The sequence below is a fragment of the Plasmodium vinckei genome, assembly GCF_900681995.1.
Source record: "Plasmodium vinckei vinckei genome assembly, chromosome: PVVCY_07".
Classification (NCBI taxonomy): domain Eukaryota; phylum Apicomplexa; class Aconoidasida; order Haemosporida; family Plasmodiidae; genus Plasmodium; species Plasmodium vinckei.
Window position 1 is genome coordinate 95,818 of NC_051299.1, and position 24,704 is coordinate 120,521.

At 23.5% G+C, this 24,704-nt stretch overlaps 7 protein-coding genes across 7 annotated transcripts; 2 read left to right on the forward strand and 5 right to left on the reverse strand.

Annotated features, from left to right (window-relative positions):
• Window positions 1-157: 157 nt before the first annotated feature.
• On the reverse strand, window positions 158-6,208 carry PVVCY_0700280 (SET domain protein, putative; the record flags this gene model as incomplete). The annotated part of the gene is made up of 1 exon (XM_008628021.1): window positions 158-6,208. One exon carries the CDS (start codon window positions 6,206-6,208, stop codon window positions 158-160), a length of 6,051 nt encoding a protein of 2,016 aa, XP_008626243.1.
• Window positions 6,209-8,552: 2,344 nt separating this feature from the next.
• On the forward strand, window positions 8,553-10,283 carry PVVCY_0700290 (magnesium transporter, putative; the record flags this gene model as incomplete). Its single annotated transcript, XM_008628020.1, has 1 exon — window positions 8,553-10,283. The coding sequence occupies one exon, from the start codon at window positions 8,553-8,555 to the stop codon at window positions 10,281-10,283; it is 1,731 nt and encodes a 576-aa protein (XP_008626242.1).
• A 902-nt stretch (window positions 10,284-11,185) lies between these two features.
• Window positions 11,186-15,514, forward strand: PVVCY_0700300 (conserved Plasmodium protein, unknown function; the record flags this gene model as incomplete). The annotated part of the gene is made up of 2 exons (XM_037634158.1): window positions 11,186-14,596; window positions 14,699-15,514. 2 exons carry the CDS (start codon window positions 11,186-11,188, stop codon window positions 15,512-15,514), a joined length of 4,227 nt encoding a protein of 1,408 aa, XP_037490302.1.
• Window positions 15,515-15,955: 441 nt separating this feature from the next.
• PVVCY_0700310 (apicoplast ribosomal protein L21 precursor, putative) lies at window positions 15,956-16,840 on the reverse strand (the record flags this gene model as incomplete). The annotated part of the gene is made up of 1 exon (XM_008628018.1): window positions 15,956-16,840. The coding sequence occupies one exon, from the start codon at window positions 16,838-16,840 to the stop codon at window positions 15,956-15,958; it is 885 nt and encodes a 294-aa protein (XP_008626240.1).
• Window positions 16,841-18,015: 1,175 nt separating this feature from the next.
• PVVCY_0700320 (conserved Plasmodium protein, unknown function) lies at window positions 18,016-18,657 on the reverse strand (the record flags this gene model as incomplete). The annotated part of the gene is made up of 1 exon (XM_008628017.1): window positions 18,016-18,657. The coding sequence occupies one exon, from the start codon at window positions 18,655-18,657 to the stop codon at window positions 18,016-18,018; it is 642 nt and encodes a 213-aa protein (XP_008626239.1).
• A 413-nt stretch (window positions 18,658-19,070) lies between these two features.
• On the reverse strand, window positions 19,071-20,213 carry PVVCY_0700330 (conserved Plasmodium protein, unknown function; the record flags this gene model as incomplete). Its single annotated transcript, XM_008628016.1, has 1 exon — window positions 19,071-20,213. One exon carries the CDS (start codon window positions 20,211-20,213, stop codon window positions 19,071-19,073), a length of 1,143 nt encoding a protein of 380 aa, XP_008626238.1.
• An 830-nt stretch (window positions 20,214-21,043) lies between these two features.
• PVVCY_0700340 (conserved Plasmodium protein, unknown function) lies at window positions 21,044-24,253 on the reverse strand (the record flags this gene model as incomplete). The annotated part of the gene is made up of 1 exon (XM_008628015.2): window positions 21,044-24,253. The coding sequence occupies one exon, from the start codon at window positions 24,251-24,253 to the stop codon at window positions 21,044-21,046; it is 3,210 nt and encodes a 1,069-aa protein (XP_008626237.2).
• Window positions 24,254-24,704: the final 451 nt, after the last annotated feature.

Here is a 24,704-nt window from a genome sequence, read left to right on the forward strand (position 1 = left end):
GATAATGAACATTTCAAACGGAAATTATTTAGCGAATTTGTCATAACAACGGAAAATATATTAAAAAATATTCGTATACGTATATGTATGCATATATGCATGACATAGACATGAGAATTTTAAAAAGGTCGCTATAATAGACGGCTCCGTTTTTTGGTTATCCAATATATCCTTTACATTTTTTCGAACGGCACATACACTTAATATTTTTGTAGTTAATTCCGTAATGATATTTCAGGGGTTCATTTGGGCTTATATCTCTTGAAGAAAATATTCCAACGGAAGGATAACTATCACCTCTCCATATTGTTATAACATTAACATTAGGTTCACATGAATGATTTAAAAATCGAGCAACGTTAGAAATAAATAAAGCGTCAATGCATGGTATTTTCCAATCATCGGCATAAGTTTCATCTACTTCTGCAGTCTCAATAAAATAATTAAAATATCCTTTTTTGTCATATTCATGTTCCCTAGATATCATTTCTTTTCGTGTTGTTATTTCACCTACGTAATGCATAATAAGTGAATTAGCTTTTATATGCGAGCATGCAACGATGTCCCATCCAACATCAACAGTTTTTACAACCTTTACGGGATAGTGTAAACCTTCTGGAAATTTATTTATACATTTTAATGGATCACATAAACAATTGCCTGAACATGCAGCTAAAACATTAAAATCATTAATATCATAGTTCTTATTCCCATCGCAATATATTTCATTTGTTCTTTTGTGTTTCAATGCTTTACAATATCCATTAATATATATTTCATCATAATCTTTTTTATTATAATTTTGGGGTGTACAACCAGAACATAGTGGTAATAAGTTATATGGTGGTAGTCGAGAAAAAAATATGGTTTTGTTTACATAAGTAAAGTTCATAGGAGGTAAATCATCATCTACATCATTTTCAACAGGAATTTTAAATTTTTCTTTTCCAGCAGATAAATCTTCATATGGATTCCAATCATCTTTAAAAGGTTTTTTCAATTCTATATATGCTGATATAGCTTCTTTACTTTTTATTGGAATAAATAAATGTGCAGGTCTTTTTGCTAATTCACAATTTATAGATATTTCACATTTTTTTATTGAAATATCTAAGTTTTTCAAATTTTTAGTTCTTATCATTTTATTTTCATCTATTTCTTTTTTAAAACATAATGTTTCTAACATTAAAACCATTGGTAAATATTTTCCCAAACACCAATATGGATATTTTCCTATTAGTGCACGTTTATTTATACTATGTTTTCTTTTATTCTCTTCTTCATTAGGTTGATATATTTCTGTCACACCATTATTTGTTTCAATTTGTTTTATATAATTCACATTTTCATGTAATATATCTTGATTGGCTTTGGACCTTTGTTCTAAATCTTTAGCCTTCATTTGTTTGTATTCCTTCATGCATTCTTCATAAACCCGAACATCAGAATTAATCCATTCTGTAGCAAGATTTTCAGCAATACATTTTTTTCTAATAAATTTATAAATATGATTAAAATTAGTAAATGCTGTAGATTTATAATTTTTAATATATGGTACTCTTAAAGTCATAATTATTTCATTGTTATAAAAAACATTAATAGAAACAGAATTTTTTTCATCTAAATTTTTTTTTCTTTCATATATATTATTATAAAATCTACAATTACTAGGAATAAAACATTTATCCATATATAATCTTTTAAAGACATATAATATATCTCTTTTATATTCTAGTGTTGAATAATCATTTACAGTAAATGCATTTGCTATTTTATATATCCCATCATATCGTATACCATAATTCGGTCCATATTTTGTTTTCAAATTATTATGACGAAATATTCTTATAGGCATTTGTAATAAATATGAATTATATAATGCATTAGCATAACATTTTCTGAGGCTTGATATTTTGCTACTTAAAAAAGATAATAAATATTTTAAAACAAAACAGTTACCATTATCTGTAAGTATATCATGCTTTGAATTTAATATTATTGATGATACTATATGCTCATTCTTATTTATTGGATGTAAAAATAAATTATATGATGTATATTTACATAAAAAAAATAAAGCTATATGATAATTATGTGAAAAATGAGTATTCACCTTTATATCTAAAATATTAAAATTACTATTATATATTGAATCAATAGTTAGCATATATTTTTTTTCTTTTTCACTTAGTTCAGTTTTAACTAAACTATTTTGAAAATTAGCATAATTAATTTTATTCCCATTTCCCATCGAATTATTATAGTTCCCATTTATATATGGATTCATATTCGGTTCGTTCTTCATATTTGTGTCATTACCATTTAATGTACCTTCAAGATTATTTGGAGTATTATTAGGATATTGTGCCCCTTCATTTGTCTGATTATTCATCATGTTGTCATTATTTTGGGTTCTAACAGTATTATTTGCATCTATGATTCCAGTAGTATTACCATTATTATTATTGCTACTCATCCCATTATTTATATTATTCATTCCAGAACCAGACTGCATATAATTCCCGTTATATTGATGTGAGCCTTCAACATTAGATGCCCCATTTTCTCTACTCTTATCATTTAAATATTCAGGACCATTGCGGTTGTCCATATAGTTGTAATTATTTGGATTAGCATTTCCATTATTATTGTATTGATTCATTTCCTGTTTTTTTTTAAGTTCATTATTTTCTATCAACATTTTATAATTATTTTTAATCCTTTCCAAAAGCATTATACCTACATTTTCTAATTTTATTACATCCTCGATATAATTCTCATCTGAATTTATATTTTTTCTTCTTCGTCGTCTTCTTTTACGTACAATTGGTTCTTTACCTTTTTCAATACTTTTTTGTATTTTTATTTTTTTAGATATACGTCTTCTTCTTCTTCGTCTCCTTTTTATCAATGTTATGTTGTTACAAAATACATCTTCTTTTCCTTCTTTAATTAAAACATCATTATTATTTCCACTATTGTTAAGGCAGTCTGCTTTTGTTAGACCCGTTTCATTGGTAGTGTTATTTTCTTCCTTTGTATGTCGTCGTCTTAAAAATATTTTTTTTTTATATTCCATACTTTCTTCATTTTTTACTCCCCTTTTTCCTACTAAACCTTTTTCAATATCTACCTCATTATTATCTCTAACAATTGTACTATTCTCTTCAACACAATTTTCACTATTTTTAATATTCATATCATTTTCACATTCATTATTAGATCCATTTTCTATAACATCTGATTCTTCAACTTTACATCTAACATTATTATTTATAGAAGAATATGATAAAGAAGATTCACTATTATTTTTTCTTAAAACCATATTATCATTCTGTTCGATTTCTATACCAGTTTCATTACTTGAACCTATACTTATAATATCATTAGAATTGCCATTATAATTTAGTTTATTTTTTGGATATATTAAATTCATTTTTTCACTTTTATTTCCCTCATTATCTACATCTTTTGAATCTATATTTAGTTTATTATGCTCATCTGTTATTTCAGAATTATTTTCTCTATAACTATGATTACTATCTCTATCAGACCCTATTATTTTATTTCTTTTTTTACCTTCACTTTCAAAATAATTTTCTTCATTCTGATCATCATAATTTTGGTTTTCATTTTTTGGGGAACCCAAATCAAAATCATTATTATTTTCATCCGATTTAGATATACCGTTTTTATCATTTTCATTATATTTCATATTTGTAATATCATAATAATCTGGATTTTCTATTTTTATAAGATCTTTTAAATTATCCTTAGTGTTACTACTTCTGCCTATGCTCGTTTTTTCATCCTTTGTTTGGTCTTCTATATTTACTGGTGATTTATTATCTGAGTTATTGGCATCGCCGTGATAAAATTCGTTTTCTTCAGCTACTTCATTTTCATTTAAATTATTCTTTCTTTTGCTTCTTTCAATGTGACTAGCTCGTCTACCCCTACCAATTTCATCGTTTGATTTCTCGTCCTTTACAATTTGATTTTCTTTTTCCTTTGCAATTAATTTATATCCCCATCTACCTCTCCTTCTTTTTATTATTTTTTCAGTATCAATAGTATCAAATTCGGCGTTCTCATATTTATAATTATCATATAAATAAGATTTATTTTTACGACCTCTTCTCCCCCTTCTTTTTCCTTTTTCCTTTTTTATCCCAATTTCTTTTGTTCTTCCTCTTCTTCTTCCTCTCATTTTAGTACCCCTTCGTTTTATTTCCGTATTATTATTATTTATTTCATTATTTTGATCCATTTCAATTATATTATCATATGTTTTATTTGGTTGTACATTTTTTTTAGCAAACTTTATATTATGTATATTAAAATAATAGGAATTTATAAAATCAATAGCTGTCAATTTATCTTTATTCATATTCCTATAATAATTATTAAACATTGATAATATAATCGAATGAGTATCATATAAATTATCTTTAATCCTCCAAGTTGATATTGGACTTTCTTCAATACGTATATGCTTATTTTGTATTTGAAAATATAATCTTAAATTTTTAAATAAACAAAAAGTATACATTAATTTTAATGAACTTTTTAAAGTTGTTATATCATATGAAAATAAATTATATAACATAAATTGTTCAATTACAGAATCTTTACTAGATATTATATTATTAAAATTAAATCTTTCACCATTTAATTTTTCTATTGACTTTAATAAAATCCCTTCTTCTTCTGTTGTTAAATATCTTTTAGAAACTTTGCAAATAAATCCCATATTATATTTTTGATCAAATATTATTATTATATTTTTTAAACGTTTATTGGTTGATGAACTTGATGATGCACTACTTTCACTTGTATTATCATCATCCATTTTTAAAAAAAAATGTTTCGATATTTTTATATTTGATACTTTATTAGTCATATTATCTAAATTATCATATCCATAATAATACATCTTATTATTATTATTTACATTTTCATACATTGTTGACATATTACCTTGTCCAATTTTATATTTCATATTTCCATTAGTTGCTAATACGGATTGTGATCTTCTCCTTCTAATTTCTTTATTCTTTTCTTTTGTATTACCTCTCTTTAATTTTCTTTTTCTTCGTCTCCTACGAATTGGTTTGTTTTCATTTTCAAACTTGACAACTCCATCATACTCCTTTAATTTGTTCATATTATTTTCACAGGCTTTATCATTATTTTCTGAAACACAAACTTTATTACTATTATTTATACTATTGCTATCATTTATAGTTATAGGGGTACTATTGGTAATTCCTTTTACATCTATAATATTATCGTTTTTTAAATCTGTGCTCTCTTTAATATTATTTGAAATTGTTGGATCACTGGGATTATTACTACATACTACACTACTATTATTATTATTATCAATTTTTAAAAATCCGTTTTCATTTTTTAAAGAACTTTTTTCTCTCCTCCCTCTTTTTCGTCCAACCTTAACAGTATTTGTATTTAATAAAGTTTCTTCCTTTTTATGCTCATAACCATTGTTAGATTGAGAACTCCTTCTCACCATCTTCAACCCCATTTTCTTTTTTTCCTTTATATCCCCATTGCTTACTATATTATCTGCATTCTCGTCTTGGCAATTTTCCATACAATTTGGATTATTGTCCACTGCCAGTTCGTTTGTAAAAACATTTTCACCAGTATTATTGCTTGAGCATAAATTGATATAATATTTTTCTTTATTTTTATTTTTTTCATTCCCCATTAATTTCATATTATTTGTAGCTAAATTGGGGGATCCATTTTTTTGTAAATTTATTGCCATTTCAGGATTCCCTTCTAACATAATTGTTGAAGGTAAGTTATTTATATTATCTTCTTGAACATGTATAAGCTCATAATTTTTCATCTCATCGTCTGTATCAATTATCATGCATTCTTTTTCACCATTGTTATTGGTATATATCATTTCATTTTCACTCTCATTTTGTTTGCCATATTGTTTTGTATATTCTAAAGAATCATTGTTTTCATTTTCAAAATTATCAACGTTTGGTTGATTAATATTATTTTTATTTCGATCAATCATTTCATTGTTTGCATACTTCGTTACACGCTCGCTATTATTTATATCACCACTTCTATTACTTATTTGGGTTGTAATATTATTATTGCTCAACCTAGATAAGGTTTGGTCTGTTTCACCATCTTCATCCATTGCCCCAATAACTTGTTCATTCATTTTTATATCGTATTATCATTACATATATTTATATATAAGCATACATTTCCCCTTAATGTTGTTTACCCCCAAAAAGTATACATATATATATTTTTTTTTTTTTTTTTTTTGTAATTATATATAATAATTTAACCAACTATATGTTTGGTTTTCATGCATATGAAATATTTAACCAATATCACAAAACAAAAATAAAAAAAACAATTAAACAAAAAATTAAAATAAACGAAAAAATTTATAAAACAAAAAAAAATAAAACGAATATAAGCAAAAACAATCAAATAATATAATATATTCTTAAAGGAGGCATTGTAAATATATTAATATTTTTTCATACAAAATATAAAACCATCCAATATATTTATAATATGAGAATGCCACATATTAAATAATACAATGATTATATGTATTTACATTTTTAGATTAATAATCGAGGCGAACCATTTACCATTTATTTTTTTTTTTTTTCTCTTCCTTTTTATTATTTACTTTCCAATAATAATAATAATATATTAAACACAATTCATATTATCTATAAATCTTTATAAAACATTTTTTTCACTTATGCAAATATTAATAAAAATGCAATTTACAATATATTTCCAATTGTTTAAATTCCGTCTAAGTTATGATCTTTTCTGTTTATTATAAAACGAGATACGATTTAAGTTGCTCACATTATTTTTATACATTACTTAGAAATAAATAAATATTCCAACACGCATGTTTATTATATTTTTATTATTTCTTTAATTTATTCATTTTATTATACTTTATTTCATTTATTTTATACATTCGAACAAATATAATTACAATTAATAACTGAAATATAACTAAATACATATTTTTATATAATACGTCTTATTATTAAATAACCAGTTTAACAAGTATAGACGTTCATACAAAAAAAATATAAATATCATATTCATATAAATAAAAAAAATATAAAAAAAATGTATATATTAAAATAATAAATTTTTTAAATTGAAAAAAAAAATTGTTATTATAATTATACCAATTTACAAATAAAATACAATATCATATTTTGCCCCCATTCTATTTTTATTAAAAATTTGTACTCCATAAACTTTTTATATTACATATATTTGTACATGTAAAATAAATCCAAATAGCCAATTTGCAATGTGGCATGGTTATCCCACAATATGCTACACAAATAATAACACTCTCAAATATACTAATAAATACTCAGATTAATACTAAAATGTTTAAATATGTTTCATATTGACTTATAAAGTTATAACTTTTAAATTTTAAATGAAAATAATTCACTATATTTCAAATTCCTTCCTTTTTATTCTATACCGGTTTTCATACAATACTTTTAAAACCCCACTTTTTACCGAATTCTTATGTACTCTTCAGTTATGTTCATTAAATAGTTATTTAACTGCTTATCCGTACAATATTCAAACATTTTTCACATTAATTGTGTGCACATATTAATCTGTTTCTTATTTAAGTTATCCTTTATTTGGCTAACTTTAAAACTTGTTTATGTCTTTTTTTTCCCAGCATAAATATTTTAAAATTAATTGTATAAACAAATAAATATATATTTTTTTAAATTACAATATTTGGTCTTTTTATGTAATATTGCCAAATGCCACCATTTACAACAATCTTTCAGCTTATTTAATTAACTAAGTACTGTCACACATGCTTACTTATGTACATTCCCTTTATTCTAGGAAATACATTTCATTCAGCAAACACCTTCACAAATACATGCCCTCTTAATTTATAACTTAAAAAAATTACATAAAAAAATATATCACTTCAAAAGGTTTGTTGATTAATTCAAAATTCCTATTTCTAAATAAGCCATCCTGTTTTATCGCATTATATATGTACATATTTTTGTATTTACAAATGTATATGTGTAAAACTGTTGACCTTTAAATAAAATATTAACTATATATAGCTAATTGACAAATTATACATAACAATATGCAATTGTTCTTTTAATATGTCCAAAAACGAAAAAGTAAAATCACAACTATTTATAATTAATACCAATTTTAATCTTATGTCTTTTTTATTTTTATAATAAAGCTATTTTTTTTTAAGCTAGCTATTTGATTTGCAATGAAAAAAATATTTTTTTTTATGACCAAGCAATATTTTTTTAGAAAATATTTAGCTCAAAATATAGAAATAAATATTTTTTTAACACATATTTTGAAAAATTATGGAAAAACAGGATGACTCTTTATTTTATTTCCTCAATATGCTTTGTATTCTTAGATATAAAAATATAATTTTTTTCAATTTCCATGCTGTTCTATACATCACCGTTGTCTACATCCCTTAACAAAAAAAAATGAACGTATCATTCATTGGAGTAGCATTGTGTTTTATTGGATCGTTTTTAGGGGCATTGGGGGATAAATATATTCATGATAGTTATAATATTGATAGCAGTAAATTATTTGCAACTAAAAAAAAGACACTGTGGATAATTGGAATATTACTAACTATAGTGGTCGATCCAGTTTTTACAATCATTGCATTATATTTTACTTCCGCAGCAGTTGTTGCTCCATTTGCGGGTGTGCATATTTTATGGAATTTAATAATAACAAATGTTTCATTAAAAATACAAATTAAATTACATCAATATATGGGAACATTTTTTTTAATATGTGGTATAACTTTAATTATTACATTTTCAGAAAAAAATGTTGATATTCTTAATATGAATGATTTAATTAATATATACATACAACCAATTGTGATCATATATATTTTGTCAGTTTTTTTTATAATAATTATATTGTTAATTATATGTATAACCCCATTAATTTGTAATATTATACATAAAAAGAAAAAAAACACAAATATTGGTGCCATCAGCATAAATAAAAACTTTAATAATAGTATTAGAGATATACAAATTTATAATAATAAAAAATATATTAAAGATTATAATGGAATATCAAAAAATTACAACAAAAACATAGACCGAAATAAAAATAAAAAATTAATTGACGTTATGAAGAATAATATTAACGATCATATTGAAGAAGGTACTATATCCCCTAGCAATAATGAAAATTGCTCTTCATATAATCATACTTATAATAGTAACAATTTATATAACAACACTTTTGAGCATTCCTCAGAATATCTATTCCCCATTTATAGTAATACTATTTCTAATACTAAAGGTGAACGAAGCAATAAAAATATACACAAAATATATAATTATAATTATAAAAAAAATAGTAGTAATAGACTATCGAGAAAAGAACAATATTCCTTAAACCGATCAAAAAAGCTGAGACTAAATCGTTTGTTAAAAAAAAGACAAAGAAAATGTAACAGCGGAAATACTAAAAGGTCCCGATCACAAAAATATAAAATGCTTAATAATAAAAAAAAACAAACAAACTCCGAAAAAATAAATAGTAAAAATGACAAAAATGAAAGATACATGTATCATACCAAATGTAAAAACAATGGAACTAGTCAAAGTAAAACCGATTTTACAACAATGCAAACTTATAGACATACCATAAAAAGTTACAAAAAAAGTGAAGAAATATGTTATGAATATGCACACACACCATTTTTATCATTCTATTCAAGCCAAAGAAGTATTTTAGATTATGATAAAAAAAATAATAAAACACATTCCGTTTATTACCGAATATGTTGTTGTACATTATGTGGAATGTCAGGAGGATTAGTAAATATATTTTCTGAACACATAATAACAATTTTTTCACGTGAAAAGTTTTATATATTTCAACACTCTTTCACATACCTTATTACAATTTTAACACTATTTTGTTTATGTAATCAACTCATTTTTTTAAATGTTTCACTATCAAAGTTTACTGTCACATCTGTTATCCCTTTAATTATGTCGAATATTGTTTTCTTTAATAGTTTAACTACTATTATAATGCAAATAAATGAGTCGAGAATGGATATTAATAGTGTTTTATTTTTTTCTTTAGGAGTTTTTTTAGTCATAATAGGGATAGTATATTTGCAATATAACATAAACCAAGTAATACTCAAATATTTCAAGGAAAAAAGGAAATAAAATAAGCAGAAAAAAAGTAAACCTATACTTACAAAACAGTTTTAAATCAGATAATTTTTTTATTTTTCATCAGTTTGCTATGTATTTCTCAACAACATTGTAAAAGGAATAGCATCAATTTGTATAGAATATTAAAGTAGAAAAAAATTTTACAATTATATATAATTACGAAATTGTGAAATAGGGCTAGGTCATATATATAGGAAGGGAAATATATATCCATACCTATATTATGAATATTTTTTTTTTGTGTAAACTTGAAATTATATTGAGAAAATATTTTGTTTCCTTATTTTATATATCCATATAATCCCTAATTTTTATCTTACGATAAATTATATGTTTAATTCTTCTTTTTTAAATCGAACCATTTTTTAATAATTCATAATTACAAACTTATGAAGATAGCAAGATAAATATGCACATTTAATTTGTTTTATTTATTATATTATTAATATTCTTATTATTTTCTTTCCTTTATTTTTTTATCGTTATTATTTTGATGCATATCCATGTAAGGGTAAGTTGATATTAGTCAGACTTTCCTTTAACCACAGAAAGGAATATAAAGAGGAAAAAAAAATATGTCAATATGTTTCTTAATATATATAGAAGAAAAAATTGAAATATATAATAAGAATGGACTAATCAATCAATATATACTTTTTTAATGAAAAATAAAATATAAGTTCACTACTTTGTAACAATCCAAAGATGGATGGAATCAGAACAAGGTAGTGAGTGTAACATTGGATAATTTCATTGGCTTGCTAATTACCCGTTTTTTTTTTATCCGATGTTGTATTAAGTAATGCATACCCTATTTTCAAGTTTCAAAGTTTCAAAAACCTTTCCTTTTCATTGTTCATGCAAAAATGTAGTTATCAAAAAGTAGAAAAGAAATGATACTCTTTATTTTAATTGTTATTTTTTATATACATTCATTTGAAGGGTATGGTGTGAAAATTAGTTCATATTTAAAAAGTTATACCATCGTTTTAAAGAATCAAACAAAAAGAAGATGTAAAAAAGGGGTCTTATACAACGACACTACAAATGTCAACATTAGTGATAGTGGAAATTATGAAGATGGAAGGAATGACTTGTTCGAATATTTTGCTAAACTATCTTCTGAAGAAGAAGAAAAACTGAAAGAAATGAAAAAAAAAAAAAAAAATATTTCAGTGACATATACTCAAAAATTGCCTAAAAAAAATATTTTATTAAAAAGATGGAAATATGATTTATTTGAAAAAATAAAAGAGAAAATGAAAAAGGATGATGAAATGAAAAGAAAAACAAAATTATCTAAATATAAATATAAATTACCAATTGATTTTTTTAAGTTAGGTGATTCAATAAGAGGAAAAATTGTAAGTGTCCAAGATCACTTGATAAAACTTGATATCAGTTCTATACATTTAGCTCATTTATATATAAAACGTTATTTTAATGATAAGACACAGATTTATAAAAAATATAAAATCGGAGAATATATTGATGTTGTTATTTCATATATTCATAAAAAAAATAGTATCATACAAGTTACAAATGATGAAGAAGAAATTAAAACTTTGCGTGCAAACTTGAAACGTCTTAAAGATGCAGGTTTTTTTGAACATCCAAAAGTCCAAGAAAAAAAAGACTCAAACATTGTCGATAAAATTGTCGACAAAAATGAGGATAGTGAAGTTGACGAAGCAAAAATTGACGACCATAAAATAAAGGAAACACTTGGAGTGGAGTTTCAAACAAATGATGAACCAAATGATTTAATGTATATAAAAGAAGATAGTGTAAAAAAAAAAAAAAAATATATAACAGAATATAAAATCGAAGATATAGTAGATGGGATTGTTAAATTTGTAAATGAAAATGGAGCATATATAGATATAGGATGTAAAACACTTGCATTTCTAAATTTAGGACATTACAATAAAGATCCTAATTTATTTCTTTCAAATGGAGAGAAAAAAAAAAAAAAAATACAAGTTGATGATTATTTAAAAAACCTGAAAATAAGAAAAATAGATGTACTAAATAATAGGATTGAAGTTACACCATATAATCTTCAAGAAGAAGCATGTCTAAGAATTATAAATCAACAAGAAACAGTAAAAGAACAAAATAAATATATCCCATCTCTTGCCTATATGACAAATAGCTACCATATAATAAACTATCTCAAAAAGTATAATCAATTGAAAAATGAAAAAAAAAAAAAAAATATAAATAATGAAAAATCAAATCAAACTGATCATATTCATAACTTATTTGACAAAAGAAGCCAACTAGATAAATTAAAACAAGTTACTAGTTTAGAAAAAAAAAATATTTCTTCTTTCATATTCAAATATAATGAATTATCATCACCTAATGATAATTATCAAGACATTTTAGAACAAAATGCAGACAACCAAGAATTTATAAAAGAAATTAATATGGGTCACGACCAACAAAACCAATTCGAAAATAACCATGTTTTTGATTTACAATTTTTTAAAAATCAAAATAAAAAACTTAAAAAAGAAATTGAAAATTATAGACAAAATGAAACACAAACAGGCACCTCACCAAATCATCAAAACGATCAAAACCCTAACATGCTCGAGCAAATGTTTACAAAATATGATTCTCAATATGGAATCACAAAAGGGAGTAGTAAACACCAAGAGAATGTTACTCCTTCAAACATTCCCACCGGGACCAATATAAATAACGACTATGACAACTATGACAATTGCAATGATCTATTTCATTTAAAAAAAAATAATAACGACGATTATGAAAACCTTGAGCAAGATGGAAACAAACCCGCACTTTTATATTTAAAAAAAAACCTTGCAAAAATTAAAAAAAATATATTAGAAGAAACAAACCAAAACCACAAAAAAGTAGATCAAACATCTTTTCCTTCCCCAAATGAACCTGACGATTTAGTTCCTGAAAATTTTAATGACAATGAGGATCAAATAGGATCACCAGATTTCGAGCATCACCAAGAAGATGCTAACAAAGTCGAAGATGATGATTCTTTTCTTCAAAAGGGGAATCAAAAAAACTTGTTAGATAATGATGAATCGGAAAATGAACATGATGAACAATTTTTTGATGTCAAAAAAAACTTAGACTATATTTTAAGTCAGAACCTAAACATGAAAATAACTCAAAGAGATAATGAAGAAGATATAGAAAATAATAGGTTTGGAATTTATAATAGTAAATATTATGACGATACTGAAAAAGATATTGAAGAAGCTTCTAAATTATTTGGAGATGATATAAAAACATGGGATGAAAAAATGTATTACTATTTTGGTAGTAGAGATAATATTTCTTTAGATAATTTAAATATTTATGATAATGATGAGTTTAAAAATAATTTACTAAATAAAAAGGAAGATCAATTTGATAAATATGATGAAATTTTAGATTCAAACCATTGGAATATTTCAAATGAAAAAAATTTTATCAGTGCAGTATATGCAGATACACAAAATCAAATCTCAGATCCAATTCAAACAAATAATGATAAAACAGACTCTTCATTATATGAATCAACAAATCATACCATCGATTCAAATGATGACAACAACAATTATGAGCATCTAAATCAGATGCAAAATGATTCGACTTCTAACATTTTAAAAAATGAACAAATCAACCAATTTAATAATTTAGAAGAATATATAAATACATTTACAAATGATGAACAAACACAAGTAACCCTAAACACAAACCACTCTGAAACTATTAATGATCCTCTACATAAATTATCAAAACAAGAAATAAATAACGAGAATAATAATTTAAAAAATCAAAATATATTTAGACAAGATATCCACTCACCAAAATTAAAAACCATTCATAATCATTTGGAAAAACTAAATCAAACTTTTGACAATAAAAAAGTTAATGATACAGAACATAAAATAGATTCAGAAAAACATGATGAAATAAATATCGATCAAATTGTGAGTAAGGCCTTACATATTGGAAATATACTTAAAAAAAATGAAATAAAAAAATTAAAAAAAGTGGAAGAATTAAAAAAAGTAGAAGAATTACAAGATGAGGATTATACTGCATACACAACTAATCATAATAATGATAATTTTCAAAATCCAATTTTAAAAATAAATAAAAATTTTAAACATAAAAATATCATGGAACCCGAAAATGACCTCCTTACAGAATCACCTGTACAACTAAATATAAATGAACCTGATTCAAAACAATTTAAAGATGGCTATGAAAAAAATATAAACAAGGATGATGAACAATTAAAGGCATATAAAAATGCATCTTATGAGGTATATGACAAAAAAAAAAATTACAAACAAATCGACCCTTAAAATGTTCTTAAATTTTTACACATTTTCATGGCATAAATATATTTCACTTTTTCTACTTAGGTACAAGGATATTATAAAAGAAAAATAAAAAGTGTAATGGACTTGGATAATATGGACAACGAAACAGGTTCAGAAACGGATTCAGAAACAGATGCAGATACAGATGCAGAGATCGACTTCTACGATGATGACATAATAAATGAACCCCGTGAAAAAACAAATAACAAAGAAAGTCCCAAACCCAATAATCACCAAACAGATATAAATAACAACTTTTTAAATGTTGACAATAAAAAGGATATGCTTCATTTATATGGAGAATATGATCCAATAACTCAGGGGGACTATTTAGAAAAAATATTGCAAACAGAAAAAAATATGAATAAGGCAGCTAGTAAAGATATTGAGCTTATCATTCAAAGTTATAGACATGCTAATGAATGCCCTGACAAATTCATAGAAAAAATGAACAAAGAAAAAGAAGTTGAAAATGATAATAAACATAAAATAAAAACAGAACAAAATTATAGCGACGAATTTCAAATTGAAAATAACTCAAATGGATTACCTACAAATTCGTATGATAAATCAAAAAATAACATGCAAAATGAATTTAACTTTTTAACAGATACAAGTGTCTGTTTAAAAATGCTATCACTAAAATTGGGACTCCTCAAAGAATGTGATTTACATTTATCTGATCAAGAACTAATCAACCATTTTATAAATAATAAAAGATTTAGAAGAGTATTAAAATTTTATAATGTAAATATAAAAAATGTAACTATACCTTTGATTTATAAAATTACAAAATTATTATATTTTGAGAGACCTTTCCCCAAAAAGGAAAAAAATCATAAACTTAGCATTGATTAAAAGAAGAAAAAATAAATCATGTACAAACAAATGAATATACAAATTCCTGCATTCTTTTTGATGTTTCCTTTTCATTTTGTCAACCAAAAAATGCTCAATCCATTAGTTTGTAGATTTCACTTTGGTATTTGACCGAATAATGTTTTGTGTATATGCATGTCCAATGTTATTTTATATTTTATATTTTATATTTAATAATAAATAGTAAAACATATTACTACTGTTCTTAATATCATTAGATTCATTCTACTATAACAGTAGTGATATAACTTTTTTTTTTGTAATTAACTTATATGAACAACTTTATTTTCTTTCAAAAAATATGTACATATATAATAAAATAAAATTGGGAAACCAAAAGTTTACACAGAAAAAAAGACAAAACATAAAAAGAGATATAAAAAAAAAAAAAAAAATTTAATCACATAATAAATATTGATATTAAGAATAAAAATGCTCCCTAATCATATGTTCATTGGCAACAGGATCGAAATCATCTAATGGATCATACTTGTTTAAACGTTTTTCTTTTTTTTCATGTTCAATTTTTTTAACTTCTTCTATAACTTCAGGTCTTTTACTTAATTTTTTTGTTTTTAATATATTTCTAAGCATTTTATCATGTTTATAATTTCCTCGATGCTTATAAAAAGTTTCAAATTTCCATGAACAAAAATTATTTAAATAATCAATAAAAGTCCGTTTTAAATATTTTAATTCTAAACTTGGTCTTACTATATTATGAATACGATTTAATATATAAAAAATAGAATCATCTTTAAAAAAATTATATTTTCTTTTTTCCTCATTTATTAATTCATTATTTGATTCTATTTTATTTATATAAATTCTACTCATTTCTTGTCTATGTCCATAAAATCTTCTATAATTTTTTTTTGGTTTAAATTTTAATCTATATATTTTATTTCCTCGAAAATGTTTAATAACTGTTGCGTTTACTCGTACATTATCTAAAAAGGGAGTACCAAAAGAAAACTTCCCTTCTTCATTACTATAAAAAGCTATTCTATTTAAATTTATATTCTTATTTTCCTCTTGCTTTATCCTATATACATCATAATATCTACCTTCTTCAATCCATTTTAATCGACCACATAATTCAGCTACACAGTATTTACCACTTCTGTCTCGATTATCTTCTAACTCTGATAATTTTATTTGTGCTGGTGAACTTATTAATACATTTAATCTATTACTTAGCCTTCTTTGATAATTATTTAAATTTTTTATAAAATGAAAATTATATATATTTCTATTATTTACTTTCGATAAATTTATTTTGTTCCCCTCTATTCCAACATTCATATGATATAAAATTAAAACAGATAACCAAAATATATAAAAATATACATTTCTCTGTAAAAAAAACATATTTCCGCATTTTCATTCTACCCTCTTATATATTTTTTTCTCATCATTTTTAACTATACGAAAATATGCCATTATATATTTTTCATTTGTTTTTTAAAAACCTCATTTTGGCTTTAACAATACATCATATAGATAATCTTTTAGTTCTTATTGTGTAAATTATTCCAAACAAATTTATGGAAATATCTCAATAATTATATGTATACCCATGTAAGCACATACCTATTTATTCATATATATATTATATATATATATATATATATATATATATATATATATATATATATGCGGGTTATATTTTATTCTCATTACTATTAAAAAAATATATACCTCATAATTTGTGATACTCCTAAAACAATTTTACCCCCTTCTCAATATATATAATTTTTAATAACACTTCCAATGATGTTTAATTGGCTATTTTCTCTTATTATTATATTTTTTTTTTACTATGTTCGAAAAAAATATAGCTAGAAATTATGAACAAGTTAGAAAAAAAAAGTAAAATTAAATATATCCGTATGAACAAGTCAGAAAAAAAGTAAAATAAAATATATCCGTATGAACATGTCAGAAAAAAAAGTAAAATAAAATATTGTATAAATATCCATTAATTATTCACTTTTTAGTGGAAAACATTGTACAATATTTCTAACTATTTCCTTTACCATGCTTTTATAAACTTTTATTTCTATCGAGATGGTAAATACAATTTTAATACTATTTAAAAAGTATTTTATCGGTTGTGTGTAATATTTATTAATGTCAAAACAAACATATCAAAAGTAGCTACATGTACCATTCATATGTTCTATCCATTGAAATATAAGTATGCACACATTTTCAATCTTATAAGACCACATGTATGTAACATGCTTTGTGTAGGAAATTATATAAATAAAACAAAACAATAAAATAAATTAATAAACATCCAAAAGGATAAGAAAAAAAAAATAACATCATAATGTTGCACTATATATACATATATATGTTGTGAGCATATTTACACTTTTAATAAACTAAACACGGTTTTACAAATATATGAACATATTCATTTTACAAAAATATAACATGTATCAAATCGCTAGCTATGTACATGATAAAAAAATTTATACTTCCAATTCATAATCACCCCTTTCTGGGAATAAAACATTTTCTGAGGAATTTTTTAAAAAATTTTGATTTGACAAAAAACCGTCTTTTATTAATTCATCAGGTAATAATGAATTTCTCAATGTGTTATTAAAATGAAAAGGATTAGATTTAAATGTTTTATATACAGGAAATAAACTAAATCCAAAACTTTCATTATTATCATTTAAATAATTATGATATATGTTTTTTATTTTCTCATCATGAACTTTATTATTTTTTTTAGCTTTTACTGAAATTAAATTATTTAATTTATTTAAATTATAGTTCGAACTTTTTATATCATCTAATATAGACTTTTCTTTACTTATTTCATAATTAAGTTTTGATATTACTTCTTTAACTTTTTCTGAATAAGATTCAACAAGAATATTTTGTAATGATGTCTTAAAATTTACTTTTGACAATTTCATATTAATTGTAGGAGCTTGAGTTAAACGTGCATATTCATTTTCTCCTTCATTTGATTCAACTCTTTCTGTTATCGATTTTATCAAGTTTCCTAATCTTTTATTTTTTTTTACTTTTTTACATTTACATAAACATACATATATCAACAATATGTATATGGGAAAGGATATAATCTTCCCTATTTTCATTTTTAACAACAGTAAATTAATATAAATAATAAGCCGAACAAATAATAAAGCCAAACAAATGAGCATAAATAATATCAAGTTATACAAAATATATATATAACCATGAAAATTTTATTTATTATTCTTAAAATGTTTTATTCTCAATAATGAGTCTATACAAATATGTTGTCGTGTTTATCCTTATTAATGTAATACCCTTAATATACTGATTTAAAAACTGTTACATAATAAAAATTGTCTAATATGATATGGAAGAAAAACATAAGTGCATTATGTACCTCCTTTCATTGCAATTTTATATGTAATTACACATTAAAAAAAAAAAAATAAATAATACTACTATTGTTGTTGCTCTAAATTAATATATATATGTAATTTCAGATTTTTCATTATTTTTTGAATTTCCCATTATGTTATAGAATAATATTTTTGTTTATATCTTCTTCTCTTATATCCTGAATTATCTCATCATTATTCCCTTCATAAAAATATATAAAAAATTTTTTACTTTTTTTTTTATCACTCCCATTATCAGAGATTTTACTGAATTTTTTTGAATATTTCATATTTATTTTTTCTAAAAATTCATATTCTTCATTTGTTAATGCTCCTATTGGTATATCTTTTATAATTCCTTTTGATATATTATCCCATTTATATTTTTTTTTATTTTTTTTTTCACCCTCTTTCATGCAATCTTCAATATATTTTTTGACATTTTCTTTACTTTGTTCATCATTTTTATTATAAATAGAATTTTTAGCAGACTCGTTTTCAGAGCTATTACCTTGTGAGTATTTACTTCGACCCCTATTCTTATTAAAACTTTTTTCATTATGTTCACTTCCTTGATCTGAATTATTTGAATAGTCACTACTTTCACTATTATTGTCTGAAAATGTTTTATTTTTTTCATCCATACTATAATCACTATTACTATCACTACTCCAATCAGAAAAACTTTCACTACTATCTGATTCTTCACATTTATTATTATATTGACAATACCATATATTACTATGCTCACACCTTTTCATGGGCCCCTTTATATTTTCCTCATCACCACCATCGAATAGTGTAACTTTCTTCTTTCTCTTAATTTCTACATCGTCATTTTGGTCACTACTTTCATCTTTTTCAACATTTTTTTCACCATTTTTTTCATTGTCGTCTTTGTCAGAACATGAGTTGTTTAAATCATTATCACTTACATTGCTTACTTCTTTATCTTCATTAGAACTTATTTTTACGTAAATTTTATTATTTTTTTCTGAATCGTCATAAATAAATATTTTTTTTTTTTTTAATAAAAAGCTAGCTAATTTTTCATTACAAATAATTTTCCATGGATAGTCACATGTTTCTTGATTGATGGGTTTAATTATTTTCTTTATCTCATAGGATTTATCATTTAATAATTCACATAAATATTCGAATATTGTTTCATTAATATTTGTTGGAATATTATAACATTTAATTACATAATCCTCTAAATTACTTTTATTGTTTGATAATTTTTTAGGTTGTTCATTGGTTAGCAGCGAAAGGGACATCATACTGATGATGCTCAGAAAAAGAAAAACAAAAAAATGAAAAAAAAAACAAAAAAAATGAAAAAAAAATAAGAACAAACTATCTTAATACAAACTAATTAGTGAATTTTAAATCCTCGCTAACCTTTTACCAAACTTTTTTTATTTCCCTAAAAATATTTATTATCTTATTTTTTGTAACGCCCATATTTTATCCTCATAAAATTTAATACTATAAGGCATAACCCGATAAAAGAAAATTTTTTATTTTAGCATTATTTTTAAAAAAATTGTTCTTTAAAAAGGGAGAAAAAAAATTAAGTCACTATGCAATACCATTTTGCTAACTTAAAATTAAATATTTTTCATTTTATTTTTTTTTATTTTTTTTAAAGAACATTTTTAAGAACAAAAATTATAGACCCCCACCTGTTAAAACCACATTTTCCATTTCCACCCACATATAGTTATACCTCTTTTTTTTCAAACTATTTTATGATTGTCAATTAAAGATGTTTTAAATTTTATAATCGTTTCTATAAAATTATAATAGAGAAATAAATAGCACAAAAGTTACAAAATGAAAATTATGTCTTGTCGTCTCATAGGTGATAGACTCAAATATGCCAAATTAGCTTATCAAATTCTAGTTCTAGAAAAGTAAACAAAATAAACAAAGTAAACAAATATAAAAAATTAAAAGATAAAATATATAGCCTACTAAGCAATGTTCTTATTTGCCACTGAAAAGAATGTCAACATGACGATGGAGAAATGGGTTGTTAATACAAACAAATCTATATTATTTATTTCGAATTATTTTCAAAGTATTTTCAAATGACTTTCAAACTGTTTTATACTTTTTTTATAGCCCACGTGTTGTTATATAAAAATGGATCAAAGATTTGTCTTGAACTATCTCTTCGTAATTTCTTATTTATCGATGGCAATATATATTTAATTTTTCTTTTTTCCCTTAACTCATATTTATTAGTATTGGAATTTTTTGTATATGGCTCATTTTCAAAATTGTTTTTTTTTACTGATAAAGTATCTTCATTATATTCTGATAAATATCTTTTGTCTCTATCCTCTAAATATAATATAGTTTTATTGTTTTCATAATATTTTTGTTTATTATATACTTTTTTTCTAACTCTATTTTTTTCTCCTTTTTTTAAATACTTCTTTTTTGATCTCTTATTAGTTTTCTTTTTTTCACCTTCCAATTGTTTATTCTCTTTCATTTCAGATTTCCCTAAATCATGAACTTTATTCTTTTCCTTATCACCTTGTTTTTTCGCTAGCTTATCATTTAGCTCGATCTTTTTTTCAAATGAATTTAAAATAGTAGTACCATTCATTTTGTTTTCTACATCCAATAAATTCTCTTTACTAATTTCTATGCTAACTTTTTCAGAACTATTTACATCACTAAAGTCAGCATTAAATAATTCTTCTGAAATATTTTCTACATTTTTTTTGATCAATTTTTTACTCTTAGATTCAATTATAGCTTCATCACATTTTGTCTCTCTATGTCTTTTGCATAACTTTTTTCCTATCTGCCTTAGTTTTTTTTTTTTTATTTTTCTTCGTTTTTTTCTACCCATATAATTTGAACAACTCAAAAAAGATCCTATACTTTTGTATGGCACTCGAAACGGATTCACATCAACATCTATATAATTCGAAGGCAACGTATTTTTAATCACATTTTTGTAACTAACTATTTTATATAAATTTTCTTGTGAATCCATTTTGGGTTTCGCTACACCCCCCACTTTCCAACCATCACTTTGACATCCTTTTCTGCAATTTTTTCTACATTTTTTTTTGCAAACCTCTTGTGATGCACTTGCACATACCTCGTGTTGAATGCTTGACAACTGAGGAATAGAGTAATCATTTTTTTGCATAGCGCAATGACAAGTCACTAAATTAGATCTATCAGTTATGTGCCCATTCTTTTGTACAATTACATTCTTGTTTAGAACAATTTTGTTATTTATATTTGAATAATAATATTCAGGAATGTATTTAATATTACTACTTATGAAATTATAAGATTTTGATTTTTTCAAATCATCTGAAATATTTGCTATATTATTAATTTTAAATAAATTGTGATCATTCTCTTCATTCTCAATTATTACAGTTTCACTACTTTCATTACCACCATGACATATATCACTATTTAATAATAGCACACTCTTTTGTATTTCAGTTTTACTTTCATTATGTACATCAAAATAAGGAACATCTTTGCTATTATAAACTTCTCCACATTTATGACAGCATATCACATCTTTACTTAAATTGTATTGACTATCATAGATACAATTTAAATGCACTTCTTTTTGATCTTCATTTTGTTTATTCATTTCTATAAACTTTATTTTTTCACAATCTTTTAGCATTTTTAAAAAAAAGGAATAGCATTCATTACATCTTTGTTCATTTTTTATTTCACAATTTAACTTATTTTTACACACATTATTATTTATGGGATAGACACATTTGTTTTGAAAATTATTATTCAATTTTATTTTTTGAAATGTATTTTCCTTATTTATATTACTATTACAACAATTGTCTAAATAGCTATTTTGGTGATCACATGTGTAGAGACTTTTTTCTTTCTCTTTATCATTAATTATAGAAACGTCTTTATCTTTCAATTCACTATCTTTTTCATTTACTCCATTTTCTAAAGAGTTTATTTTAAAATTGTCTTGCGATACACAATGCCTACACAAGTTGTTGGCACATTCATGAGTAGTGTCATTACAAAGAGAATTGTGTTTATGCTCATCCTTTTCAAAGGTTTTATTTTGCTCTGTTGTGTTTCTAAATTGCTTAAAATTTATTTTGCTTGATTCTTCACTATATGGAATGCTTGTATCTTTGATTTGCTCGCTGTATATGTTTGTAACTTTATTTTTATTTTCATTATTGTTAAACTCATTTTGCAAACTTTTAGCAAAAAAAGGTTTTAAATTTTGATAGTTATTTTTTTCTGAATTATTTTCTACTAAATAATTTTTATTATAGATTAATTGTTCCTTTGTATTGTCATATAAATTATTTCCAGATTTTATATTTTTAAATATAATATTTTCATAATATTTCTTTTTTTTATTTAATATTTTTGATAACATTTTATTTTCATTAACTAAATTAAGTATCCTTATTTTATTTGAGTCTATCGAATTGTCTGAAAAATTTAAATCAGAAAAATATTCTGCACAATTATTTATTTTTTTATTTTTATCACCTATTTTTATGTCTCCTTGGTTTGACTCACCATTTTCTAAACTAGCTAAATTATTTTTTCCAAAATTATTATAATTACTTATTTCATTATTTTCACTACCTTTTAATAATTTCACTTTTTTTATAGCTTCTTTAATTTTTTCATTTTCACAATTCATGTTGATTATATTTTTTATTTCATCAACAGAATAGACTTGTTGTGTCTTTTTTTTTTCGCTATTTTTTTTTTTTTTTTTTTTTCGTTTTCTTCTATTTCCAATTTCAATCCCTTCACTATAATACCCAACATTAAAATGATTATCTACATAATTTATCATGTCACTTTTTTTTTCACAAAATAAAACTTCTTTTTTATTATTTTGATAATTATGTAGATTATCTATAGACACATTTTTCGAATTTCCTATTTCCTCTTTCTCATTTTTATCATTTATAGGACTAAAACTATTCTTACATAAAATATTATTTAACTTATCTGTATTATACAAATTCATTTTTTTATCTGAACAGTTAATATCATCAATTATTTCCAAAGGAGTATTATTTATTTTTTCTTTTTCAGTGTGTGCAAAATTAACTTCAAAATCGCTAATCATATTATTTTCATTTCCATTTGGTATACATAGTTCTATAGGATTTTCTATATAATCTATTTTATCTTTTAATACTATAACCAGATCATATAAACTATTATATGCATCCTTCATTTCTTTTATTATATTTTCGTAAAATGGCACAATCAAAAGTATGTCCATCAATAGTCCTGCGTCTTCCCATAATTCTGGCATGTTCTCTTTAAAATTGTTTTAATTTTTTTTTTAAAGTATTATTTAACCTTGCTGAGACATGCCAATTGTTGTTAGCCTATTTTTATTTTCAAATATAAAACAACAGCAAAATAGACAAATAGAAAATGATGTAAAAATCTAAAATCTTGACAAATAAAACAAATAAAAATAAATACAAAAATAATAAAAATATCGAGCAAATGTTGAATGAATAGGAACAAACACTCGATATTTTCCTTTAAAACGTATTATGTTTTTATTTTATTTCTCTTTTTTTTTTAAAAAAAACAAAATCATATGCACAAGTCAGAATATTTTCATCCTAATAATATGCACAAGTCAGAATATTTTTATCCTAATAATATGCAATTTGTTGTAGACTATAGCCAATAACAAATACATACTTAAATAGTAGATCGAATTTAATAAAAAAACAAACTTAACCCAATAT